The following is a 13,775-nucleotide window of genomic DNA, read 5'->3' as shown; positions in this document are numbered from 1 at the left end:
TAGCTCCCCTTCTTATCCTGTAGCAAGTACCACGCCACCATTGTTATTTGTTTATTTCTCTATATAAATTATAAAGAACAATTTTTCAAAACAGATCCTTTAAAATTTTTATTTTTCAAAATCGACCCTATTTTTTTTTATTTACCAAAACCGACCCGTATTTTTGATTAGCAGCCTAATCACATTCCTAAATAGTCGGGGTTGCCAACCCCGACTATTTAGGACTTAAATTTGTATGGTTTAAGGCTTCTAATTAGGGTTTAACACCCTCCTAAATAGTCGGGGTTGGCAACCCCGACTATTTAGGAATGTGATTAGGCTGCTAATCAAAAAAACGGGTCGGTTTTGATAAATAAAAAAAACATGGTCGATTTTGAAAAATAAAAATTTTAAAAGGTCTATTTTGAAAAATTGTTCAATTGTTATTCTTTGTGGAAAATTTAATTTAAGCCCTCGTCTTATATCTATTTGTGACAAGCCGCTTTGATAAAGAAAATTGTGAAAATACGAGGATTTTCGTCGCCTCCGCCGTCGGATATGGAGATCTCGGCCGTCCGATCCGTGGCCGTGGAGCTCGACGTGAGTGCGAAGGGGTCGGAGATCGAGAAGGCGGTGAAAAAAGCGTGGGCTGCGTTTGGGCGGATCGACGTGTTGGTTAATAATGCCGGAGTTCGAGGTATAGTAACTTTTGTCGCTTTTGATTTCTCACGTTGATCGGTAAAGTTTGCTCTGATATTTACTGTGACGATGTCTAGGACTTTTAACTGTGTGGGGATTAGAGGTAATTTTTAGTTGTTATTAAATTTGAGACTTGTAAACGGCCGTATGCTATTTTGATTTGTTTTTAGTGTATAAATTGGAGTTGATTGTGCTTAAAAGATGAGATGTTTTTTTCTTCCTTCAGATTTCGTCTCTATATGAAACTTCATAAAATCTTTTTCTTTTCTTCATTTCATTAATTCGTTAATTCGTTCTAAATAAGAAGTGGTATGAAAACCTCTGATTTTTCTTTGGTATTGTAATGGGGTTTTGTTGTATTTTCGGGAACTATGTATTTTCTGGTGATTTTAGATTGGGTGGATCATTTTGGTTTTCTTGTTAGGCATGCTATATTTTTTATTTTATTTTATTTATTAAGGTTTTGCAGAGAATACATGGAAATTTTAAGTTTTTGCTGACAATTTATGATCTGTCACTTAATGATAAAAAGTTTGGGTCATGGCTTGGCGAGGCCAAATTACAGTTTCTATGTCAATTTAAGATAGATAGTGTTCAATGATATCTAAGTATGTTGCCATGTAATATTTGATTTTCATCAATGCAAATACAATTATCCAGTGACAAGGAACTCATTAATCTGACTCAACTACTAAGCACGAGGATTAATGTTATAGCCTTATAGGTAGAGTAACTCTACTCCATATAATAGCATTACAATAATTTAATTGTAAGGGAAGGAACATGGATTCATGCTTTCTTCTCTTTTATCATATACACATTCATTTTTTAAATTAATTTTTTCGGTTCAATATAGAATCCACATCTGATATTACTATATTCATTTTGCAGACCTGATCTTTGTGACATTAGCAGAATATTAAAGTCACATTAGGTTCTCTAAAGTGATTCAGTTTAGGGGCTTGCTCCAGCTGGGTTGTATAACATTATTGTTTACCATCAAAGTTATCTTAAATAGTGGTGATACTTTTCCACAATTTAATCAAGGTTGGATATCGGGTGTTTTCATCGTGTTCACTTTTGGTTTCCTGGCTGTAGCTGTCTTTTACCTGATTATTTGTAAGGCTCGAATCATAGATTTCTCATGCATCTAATCTAACTTTGATTAACACCATTTGTTCTACTATTTACAAGAGTCTTGCAACTTCTGTTGTAACTATTGTATAGTTGAACCTTAGCACTATCTTTAGTTTTACATCTATTATCTATACTCTTATATTAAAAACCAAATGAGGGCAATAAAAAAAAATCAAGGAATGGAGGACATTTTCTCCTTTCCATTGTAATTGATAGGGTATATTGATAATTTCACAAGAAATATTTTTTTCCCTCCTTTTTTTTTCCTCTGCCTTTACGCTAGATCATTCTAAATTATCATATTCCATGTAAATGTTCTAGATCATTCTAAATTATTCAATCTCATGAACAAGATTGAAGCTCACATAATTTAATGTCCACTATATTTAGGTTAAAAGATATAATGAGAAATTGTTGAATTTTAATAATAATAAATATGTGACTTTTTATTAAAAAAGACTGTTGGCAATAGTAATAGTTGAGTTCTCAATAATGTATTGTCAGGTGTCATTTGAAATCCTTTTCTCATGACATGTTAAGGCATGTGTTTAATCTCCTCTCTTTTACGGACATAGCATGTTGACCTTTTAAGAACTACAGAGAACCTTTTCTACATTTATTTTCTGAGAATCTAGCAATTATATGGGTTTATCTTTTTTAGATAATCACCAAAAAGTTTGTATTATGACGTAAATGCTAGGAGGTTCCGTTTGATACTTACACTGACTTTTGGCTATAAGAATGAAATGGACTGTTCTGTGAGTTTTAAAACTCTGGAATTCTCATTTAACAAGAACGGAGGCAAGTGAAGGCAATATGTATAAGTTCCTAGCAAGTTAAATGAATACCTCAGGACCTCATAACAAGGTCAAGTTCTAGTCTTCCTTGTTTTGTTCTTATTTTACATGATACTCGATTTTTTTCCCAATTTACCTATTTGTAATTTCTTTGCATGCATGAATTTTACTGGATGGACGTTTTTTATTTATTATTAGACGCATATATCTCTTCTGATGCTTGCTTCACAACTTATATTTCGAACTTCTTTATTGTGATCTATTCTTCATTTTGGTTCTATGCCATATCATACCCATCACCTCTGATTTTCGTGTATACATGCCTCAGGTGGTGTATATTCTCCAATAGATTGGCCTGAAGAAGAATGGCAAGCTAACATCTCCACCAATTTAACTGGATTGTGGCTCGTATCCAAGTATGTATGCAAATTGATGAGGGATACAAAACAGAAAGGGTCTGTAATCAATATTTCATCCATTGGTGGTACCATGCGTGGACAATTACCTGGAGGAAGTGCTTATTCCGCATCAAAAGCAGGAGTGATTGCTCTTACAAAGGTACTATTATTGAAAATTGTTTATTTCTGATACTTGCAATTATATTTTTGTTTACATGATTCTTTAGTGCTAAACTAAATACAGATGGGATAGACTAGCAACAAGGGAGGTAATGGTTTTTAGTATATATGTATAAACTATAAGGTTTTCCTAGGAACCGCCTTTAAAATAGGGTAATTTTGTTGCACGCCGTGCGGAAGCGTGCTCGACAACCAAACGAGTCGGTGAGCGATGAGAGAAGAAAACCAAAACCAAACACGAGTGCAATTCACAAAATAACGACCAAAATCACACACAAACACAGGAATTTACGTGGTTCGGCAATTGCCTACGTCCACGGGGAGATGATGGAGAGATTTCACTATATGGAGGAGAAATATAACGGATTACAACTCACAAAATCACTCAAATATAACCCTAACCAAAGCTCTCAACTCCCTCACAATATCTCTCTCAAAGTGCTCAAAACAATGCTAATTCTCTCCTTTAGAAACCCTAAAAAACGTGGTTCTATTTATAATAAAACACAATCCCAAATAGATTAGGATTATAAAAACGAGTCTGCCACACCCTGGTGTGGCACACACCACACCCATGACAAACATGACAGATTCTGCCACACCAGGGTGTGGCAGACAACACACCCATGGCAGATAGGGCAGAATCTGTCACACTCATGGAAGACACCACATCAGGGTATGGTGGAGTCTGTTTTGCTTATTCTTCACGTTTTTCTCAATTCCTTCGCCGTTTTTACAATTCTCCACATCGGCGAAGTGTTCTCAACACTGAGCCGACACCAACATGAGCACCAATGCGTCGTTTCTCCAAACTCGGTTGCACCAATATGGTTACCTACGTACCCTCTCTCCCAAGGGACCAAGCCGCCCGTTCATCCAAATGGCCGTCAACGGCCTCAACAATATCGAATGTACAACAAGTTTCGACAATGATCAAACTTGTTGCTCGGAACCACCTTAGTGAGCATATCCGCCAGATTATCCTTCGTGTGGACTTTCACAATCTCCACATCATCATCTTCAAGAACATCCCGAACGAAGTGATAACGAACATCAATGTGCTTCGTCCTCGCATGAAAAACCTGATTCTTCGTCAAATAGATAGCACTCATGCTATCACAATGAATGGTGACGGACCGCTGCGATATACCAAGTTCCTTCAAAAGTCTTCGAAGCCAAATAGTCTCATTCATAGCCTCCGTAATCGTCATATACTCTGCCTCCGTCGTAGACAAAGCCACCGTAGACTGTAAGGTGTATTTCCAACACACCGACGTATGGGTCAAAGTAAACACATACCCCGTAGTAGATCGGCGCTTATCCAAATCTCTGGCATAATCCGAATCCACATATCCAATGCACAACTGCCCACCTGTAGTGTCCCGCTCATAAATCAAATCAACATTGAGCGTACCTCCAATGTACCTCAAAATTCATCTCACGACGTCCCAATGACCCACTCCTGGATCGTGCATGTATCTCGAAATCATGCTCACCGCCTGTGACAAATCCGGTCTCGTACATACCATCGCATACATCAAGCTCCCAACAGCACTCGCATATGGAGTTTTCGACATCAACGCTCGATCTTCAACTGACTTCGGTGAAAGATCAGTTGAAAGCTTCAAATGAGCTCCTAATGGTACACTAACTGACTTCGTATCCATGCTAACATAAAATCGCTGTAGTACCTTCTTCAAATAAGCCATCTGTATCAAACAAATTTTACCATTTTTCTTGTCTCTACCGATCTCCATTCTCAAAATACGTTTGGCCTCACCCAAGTCCTTCATCTCAAACTCATTTAAAAGCTGAATTTTCAACTCATCTATAGCCGACCTGAAAGTAGAGGCAGCTAACATGTCATCGATATAAAGTAACAAATAGATATACGCACCTCCTCTTAACTTGCGAAAATACACGTAAGGATCAAACTGGTTCCGAGTGTACGAATGACCAAGCATAAAACCATTAAATCGCTTATACCATTATCGAGGAGACTGCTTCAAACCGTATAACGATTTCTTTAACCTGCAAACTAACTTATCTTTCCCTGCAGCTCGGAATCCCAATGGCTGAGTCATATATATTTCTTCATCAAGATCACCATGAAGAAATATCATCTTCACATCCAACTGATCTAACTCTAATCCATACTATATCACCAAAGCTAGCAGAATCCGAATCGAAGAATGCTTCACCACCGGAGAGAAAACCTCATTATAGTCAATACCTTCCTCCTGTGCATAGTCCTTCGCAACCAACCTAGCTTTGAACCTCAATGGAGTATCCTTAATGCCCTCCTTCTTCGTGTATACCCACTTGCACCCAATCGCCTTCCGCCCATTTGGAAGCTCAATAAGCTCCTATGTATTGTTCTTATGAAGAGACTCCATCTCCTCCTGCATAGCTACCTGTCACGAATCAGCCTCCGAACTCTGTTCGGTCTCTATGAAAGTAGTATGTATCATCTCATTGATACTCTCCACCGAAAGTGCATATGCAACTGTGTCGGCATACCGTACTAGCACCCATATGTCTCTCCTCTATCTCCGAACCGTAATAGAATCCTAAACCTGAGCCGTTGGTCCCTAATCCTACACATGAGTACCCGTATCCTCTGCATCACCGTCGTGCTCGCCTGGCGTCACCTCAGTCGGCACTCTAATGGATACTGCACCATCTGGACACTGTGGAGCTGCATCAATCTCCATCACCTGCGATATATCATTTGTCGGGTCGCTCTCCACCTGATGAGAGCTGAGAAGCTTCAAAATAGAAGCCTCATCGAATGTGACGTTCCTACTCAGCACAATCTTCTTATTAACTGGATTCCAAAGCTTGTATCCTTTAACACCACATTTGAATCCTACAAATATGACATTCCTAGCTCGAGGTTTTAACTTATCAGTTCTAACATGATAATATACAGGGCAACCAAATATCTTAAGCTGGTCATAGTCATGTGCTGTCTCTCCCGACCACATCTCTATAGGGGTCTTTTCCTCAATCGCAGATGAAGGTAATCTATTAATGAGGTGGCTCGCATATGAAACTGCCTCAGCCCAAAAGATCTTCTCCAAACCACTATGCGCTAATAAACATCGAATCTTCTCCAGCAAAGATCGATTTAATCTCTCTGTCACCTCATTTTGCTGCAGTGTATGACTAACTGTGAAGTGCCTCTCTATGTCATCGTCCCGACATAGTTGCTGAAAGGGGTCTGAAGTATACTCGTCGTCGTTGTCGGATCGTAACGTCTTGATCTTTCTCCTAGTCTGTAGTTCTAATATTTTCTTCCACTCCACAAATAAATTTAGGACTTTATTCTTATGCTTCATGGTGTACACCCAACAACGTCTAGAATAGTCATCAACAAACGTGACGAACCAATGTCAACCACCAAGTGATGCAGTCTTGGTGGGACCCCAAACATCTGTGTGCATGTAGTCCAAGATGCCCCTCGTCCTATGAATGGCCGTCCCGAACTTCACCTTTGTCTTTTTGTCAAGTACACAATGCTCATAGAATTCTATTTTACCACTCTTGACTCCCTTCAATAGTTCCTGCTTGCACAAAGCCTGCAGTGATTTCTTTCCTGTGTGCCCTAACCTGTAATGTCAAAACCTACTCATGTCCGTCTCTGAAGTAGCTGAAGCAACCTGGTCAATCTCGGTGCTCCCCTTCAGATAGTATAAATTTTGACTGCGGACTCCCTTCATCACTACCAAAGATCCCTTAGTAACCTTCGCTACAGCGTCCTCAAAGATCACCCTGAATCCCTTAGCCTCCAAAGCTCCAACTGAGATAAGATTCTTTTTTAGTTGAGGAACAAATCTCACCTCTTTCAACTCACGGACTACTCCATCGTGCATCCGAATCCTCACAGTACCTATCCCACAAATGCTACAGGATTGATCATTTTTCATGACAACATCCCCGTCGAGTCTCTTAAACGATGAAAACCAATCTCGTCTAGGAGTCACATGATAAGTAGCGTCAGAATCAAGCATCCAATCCGATGCATCCAAATGGTTCACCTCCGGAGTAATCAAAAGAGAAAAGCTCGAATTATCGGAATCATTGCCTTTCGTAACATTTACCTTATTGGCCTTCGGGTCCTTATTCTTGCTATTCTCTTTTTTTTTGACCTTTGGGCAATCTCTCTTCCAATGTCCTTGCTCCTTACACAATGCACATTGGTTCTTTTCAAGCTGGTGACGACCTCTTGACTTTGACCTCCCTCTATTTTCACCTTTCTGATATGAGTTTCTACCTCTCGTCAATAAGGCCTCTCCTGAAGTACTAGCGCGGGAAGTCTCCTTATCCTTCCTCCTCAAATCGTAGTTAGTCAATGCGTTAGTCACTTCACTATAAGTGATAGAAGATCTCCCGTTCAGCAAAATAAGCACGAAGGTATCATACTCCTCATCCGGTAAGGAGTCCAAAAGAATAATAGCCTTGTACTCATCCATGATCTTCTCATCCATGTTCGCCAAGTCCGACAATAACTTAGTGTAGTTGTTCACATGAGCCGCAAACGAGGTGTCTCGGGACATCTGGAATCTGAATAACCTACACAGCAAATGCAACATGTTCTCAACACTCTTCGTAAGATACTTATTGTTAAGAATTTCCCACATCTTCATCGCAGACGTCACCCCAATCACATCATATTTCAGCTTCTGTTCCAAACAGGACCTGATCACCCCACAAACGTTCCTATTCATCTTTTCCCATACCGCCTCTTCATATTTAGGTGGCCTCACATCGACCATGATGGTCTCCTTCAAATTTTGAGCATTGAGCGCATCCTGTACGTCGCTCATCCACAAATCAAAATTGATTTTGCCGTCATATTTTACTACACTAATCTTAGTGTTCAGAAAACCCACTTGAACTGTACCCGTCATGTTTTCACCAACTTCTTCACCCATAATCACAAACTTTAAATTACAAAGAAAGATTCAAACTTTATAGAATTTAGAAGTTACCCAACTGAAGCCTAGATTGGATTCCAAATAGAACTCCTAACCAAACGAGGAAAGCGAGATCTTCAACGACAACTTCAAACCCTAACTCCACCAAAGTCTAGAACTCTAAGAACCAAGCTTTCAACTGAATCTTCCTCCACCTAATCCAAAATCTTAGATCTGAAATCTGAGCTCTGATACCTCTTGTTGCAGGTGAGCGATGAGAGAAGAAAACCAAAACCAAACACGAGTGCAATTCACAAAATAACGATCAAAATCACACAAACACAGGAATTTACGTGGTTCGGCAATTGCCTACGTCCACGGGGAGGATGAGGAGATTTCACTATATGGAGGAGAAATACAACTGGTTATAACTCACAAAATCACTCAAATATAACCCTAACCAAAGCTCTCAACTCCCTCACAATATCTCCCTCTCAAAGTACTCAAAACAATGCTAATTCTCTCATTTAGAAACCCTAAAAAACGTGTTTCTATTTATAACAAAACACAATCCCAAATAGATTAGGATTCTAAAAACGAGTCTGCCACACCCTGGTGTGGCACACACCACACCCATGACAAACAGGACAGATTCTGTCACACCAGGGTGTGGCAGACACCACACCCATGGCAGACAGGGCAGATTCTGTCACACTCATGGCAGACACCACACCAGGGTGTGGTGGAGTCTGTTTTGCTTATTCTTCACGTTTTTCTTAATTCCTTCGCCGTTTTCACAAATTTTACAAAAACCACATTTCATTTTCAATTTATACACAAACCACCTTTAAAGTTGGTTTTTATCGCAATCAATTGCCTCCCAGTAAATTTCTTCACTTAAACCCCAAAATTACCCTTAAAAAACTCGCATTCAATGTACATGACTCACTTTTCACAACTCACGTACCTTGAACGTGAATTTTAAAGCTTATTTTTGGTTTTTAGTAAAAATTTGACTGGGAGGTGGGTGATTGCAACAAAAACCGGCTTTAAAGGTGGTTTACGTATAAATCAAAAATGAAAGGTTGTTTACGTATGATTACCCTATTTTTAGGGTGACTTCTAGGAAAAAAAAAACCCAAACTATAAACTAGTAAACTTGCAAAGGAAAAGATCTAATTAATGATCTAAATATAGTTGACATTCTTATGAGGATTATGTCCAGTCCCTCAATAGTTTTATATTCTTAATAAAATACCCATAAGTTTGTTCTGTTTATTTGATTCTTCTATAGAGGTATCTCCAATTCTTTTGGAGTTTTAGGGATGACATCGTAGACTTTTTGCTGATAAAATTCAAAAGATGCAATTTGACTGTATCATCTTCCAATTTCTCTCCTTTACCAACTCATAACTTTTTTCTATTGTTTTATATTTTCCCTTGAAAGTTTGTATGCGCCAATCTATCCAAATGACCTTTTGTTTGATGTTTTAGTTGTCATGTCACTTTTTTTGTGTTACCGATAAAATTCAGGAGATAAAACTTTAAATCTAGATCTAAAAAAAAGGTTTTTTCCTTATTGTTCTTTCAAATTTTAGTATTTTGAAATTAGTCACTCAAATCATTGAAGTTTCTATTTGATCCCCCAATTCAATAATCTTAATTGGGTGATTACAACAAAAACCGACTTTAAAGGTGGTTTACGTATAAATAAAAAATGAATGGTTGTTTACGTATGATTACCCTATTTTTAGGGTGGCTTCTAGGAAAAAAAACCCAAACTATAAACTAGTAAACTTGCAAAGGAAAAGATCTAATTAATGATCTAAATATAGTTGACATTCTTATGAGGATTATGTCCAGTCCCTCAATAGTTTTATATTCTTAATAAAATACCCATAAGTTTGTTCTGTTTATTTGATTCTTCTATAGAGGTATCTCCAATTCTTTTGGAGTTTTAGGGATGACATCGTAGACTTTTTGCTGATAAAATTCAAAAGATGCAATTTGACTGTTTCATCTTCCAATTTCTCTCCTTTACCAACTCATAACTTTTTTCTATTGTTTTATATTTTCCCTTGAAAGTTTGTATGCGCCAATCTATCCAAATGACCTTTTGTTTGATGTTTTAGTTGTCATGTCACTTTTTTTGTGTTACCGATAAAATTCAGGAGATAAAAACTTTAAATCTAGATCTAAAAAAAAGGTTTTTTCCTTATTGTTCTTTCAAATTTTAGTATTTTGAAATTAGTCACTCAAATCATTGAAGTTTCTATTTGATCCCCCAATTCAATAATCTTAATTGGAGGAATTAAGTAAAACACCATATAAGAACTAGGGGACATGATTGCAATATCAATGATTTGAGGGACTAATTTTGAAACAACTAGTAAGAATTCAGGTACCTAATAGCAATTGCAATGATTTAAGATACTTATTTCAAAATATTGAAGATTCAAGGACATATATTTACAAAATCCCATTTCTCTCTTGGACCAACTCATTACTTGTTTCCCATGTGAAGCATGTTTGTCTATGTTGCATGAATATGGGTGCTGGTGTGCACACGAACACGAGTACGGATATGGGACACGGGAAAATAGTAAAAGGTAGGATACAAGGACACCACTATATACATACATATTAAAATTAATAATCTACTTGAGATCGATATTGTTTTTCATTCACATGTTATGAGAACTAAAATCCTTATACCATTGTTATTTTTTTTATCAAGTAGATTATAAATTGAAAACCCACTCATATTTGAACTAGATACCCAAACGACCTTTTAAAATCATACTTATAAGCTAAACTAACTTGTACCATCTTCCGAATCCAATGGGTTGCATAAATTTGAGAAGTGTACGATATACATTCAAGAAGTGTATCATGATTTTTTTGAACTAGAACATGTGTTATATAATTGAGTACACGTTTGAATAAATGTATGTATATATCCAAGAAGTGTCCAAGGAGTGTCGGACACAGACACGGATGCGGGTAGCCTAGGTGAAGTGTCCAGGTAACCTAGGTGGTTGTCAATCTTTCCAAATACCTATTCTTTGATGTTAGCTGTCATGCCTTTTCTTATGAAAATTGTAGTACAATAAAATAGTAGTCCATGTGGAGGAGTTTGTGTTTTCCAATCTTCCCAAATACTATTCTTTGATGTTAATTGCAGTATAGAGTTTATGTTTTCTAATCTTTCCAAATAAAGTCTGAAGTGAGTGGAATTATGACCCCAAAAAAAAATCTTATATTGAACAGGAACCCCCTCCCATTCACCCATGTCAAGTTTGTGTTTGTCAATCTTTGATGTTAACTCTCATGTTAGTTTTCTTATGTAAGTTGTACCCTAGTAATAGTAAAGGGTAAATTTCGCAAAATGCCCAAAAACTTTGGACTGTTTCCTCGAAACTCCCATAAACATTTTCCCCCCATTAAGACGCCCGTGACGTGTCCCACGAAATCCCCCAACTTTCTTTTTCCTCATGCACAGGCCAAGATGGAGCTTCTGATCTTTTTTTCCTCTTGTTTACATTTAAATCTCTTGTATTATATTACTGTATCTGTTGAATATTCAGAAATTATGAAATCTCAGTTTCAATATGGGTTTTTCATCAAAACTCATTCAATTGAAGAGATATTCCCAAATAAAGTTTGATGTAATTGGAACTAGAATTAAGAAACTATGTTGAACAGGAACCCCCTCCTATTCACCTAAGTGAAGTTTGTGTTTGCCAATCTTCCCAAATAATTACTTAGATTTTAGCTTCCTTGCTGTTGCCAATCTTCCGAGTACATATTCTTTGATCAGTTCATGTTTAACTCTCATGTTAGTTTTCTTATGTAAGTTGTACCCTAATAGTAAAGGGTAAATTTTACAAAATGCCAAAAACTTTGGGCTGTTTCCTCTAAACTCCTGTAAACTTTTTCCCCCACTAAAGCCCCTTAACATTTTCTATGAAAACCCCCAATTTTCTTTTTCCGCGTGCACAGGTCAAGATGGAGCTCCTGATTTTTTTATATCTCTTGTCTACATCCAAATCTCATGTATTACACATTGTATCCATCGATTATTAAGAAACTATGAAATGTCAGCTTAATTCAAGATGCTTTCCTAATCAAAACTCATCCGGTTGAAGAGACATTTCCATGATTCAAGAGTCATTACAGGGATCTCTTCAATTGCAACAAATCCTTGAAGGAGATTACAGTTCGAGACTGACAACATTAAAAGTTTAGGGTGTTTCGTAGGAATAAAAGGGAAAAACAAATTTTTGGGGATTGTGGGAACCAACCCAAAGTTTTTCAGGTGTCGATAGTAGTTGTTTTCAGGACAAAGATTCATTGTACTGATCTCTACAGAGTACAAAAGCTATTCCACCTCGTCTTGTACATAACCACAACAGAGTTGTTAAAAGAAAACACATGGTTTCAATATTGGTTTTGCATCAAACGGCCACAGACTTTGTCATGGAAGTTCAATTCATGTTATTACTATTGGTAGGTTATGGCCTTGGAGCTGGGAGTGCACAACATCAGAGTGAATTCTATAGCACCTGGGTTATTCAAGTCTGAGATAACTGAGGGTCTTGTGCAGAAGGAATGGCTTAACAAAGTGGCAATGAAAACAGTTCCTCTAAAAACCTATGGCACACTAGACCCAGCAGTGACATCCCTTGTGCGATACTTGATACATGATTCATCGCAGTATGTAACGGGCAATATCTTCATTATTGATGCTGGCGTAACTCTACCTGGTCTCCCTATTTACTCCTCTCTATGAGCTGAAGCTCTGGCATAACAATGGACGAGTGCAAATTCAGTGCTTTACAGGATCCGGTTTATTTGTTGGCATATACCTCTATTCATTGGTTATATGAATACGCGCACCTGGGTTCAGAGAAAAAAAAGGTGTACTTAATTTTTGAGCTGTTATGTCAGAATCTCATTCTTCATTTGTGTTCTAAATAAAGTTCGCATATTTTCTGTTACTTGGTGAAATAATATTGTGTTTTTGAGATATCGGACCCCCAAATCTCACGTATTTTGAGATGAGTCATGCAAATCATCATATTTTCAAGTAAGTCACCCGAAACCTTAAGTTATTGCAAATTAATCCCAACGGTTTAATTCTGTTTGTCTTTGACTCTAATCCCGGTAACGTTAAGTTTGTATTGTCCCTTTTATCCTTGTCTTCAACCCCTCATTCAGCCTGAGCCATGGCCAACTGCTTATCTTGTATTGCTGTTCTTGGAGCAGTAGCATCCACCAGGTCGACCCATGAACCCTTATCCCATCTGAAGGGCTGAAATTGCTGTCTTGCTTCCTCCATGAGTAGCTATGTTTGTGGAGGCCACTCTGGCTCAAGGAACAGATGTTGCATCTCCTCACCACAAATCCTCAGCGGCGTTAACGTTGGATTGAATGGAGATGGAGAGCCATTAGTGGGAGTCGAAGTTGTATCAATGTGCTATGATTCGTATCCAACAGTGGAGCATGGCTGAGGCATTCTCTTGGATGAATGGGGTATCGTCGCCGTTGAGGAATGGGAGGTGGGTGCGAATGGGGATGAGGCCAAGGTCGGCCTGGGGGTAGTGGAGGAGGGGTGTTTGGAGAGGAAGGGATGTCAAAGATGCGCGGAAGAGGGGAACAGTGGC

General features: G+C 38.0%; 1 protein-coding gene across 1 annotated transcript; it reads left to right on the top strand.

The window, feature by feature from the left end:
• LOC109843559 (3-oxoacyl-[acyl-carrier-protein] reductase, chloroplastic-like) lies at nt 523-13,138 on the top strand. Its single transcript, XM_020412498.1, has 3 exons — nt 523-676; nt 2,941-3,170; nt 12,623-13,138. The coding sequence occupies exons 1-3, from the start codon at nt 538-540 to the stop codon at nt 12,899-12,901; spliced, it is 648 nt and encodes a 215-aa protein (XP_020268087.1). The 5' UTR covers nt 523-537; the 3' UTR covers nt 12,902-13,138.

Source organism: Asparagus officinalis, chromosome 5 (assembly GCF_001876935.1).
Source record: "Asparagus officinalis chromosome 5, Aspof.V1, whole genome shotgun sequence".
Lineage (NCBI taxonomy): Eukaryota > Viridiplantae > Streptophyta > Magnoliopsida > Asparagales > Asparagaceae > Asparagus > Asparagus officinalis.
This window is presented reverse-complemented; position numbering and strand designations above follow the sequence as displayed.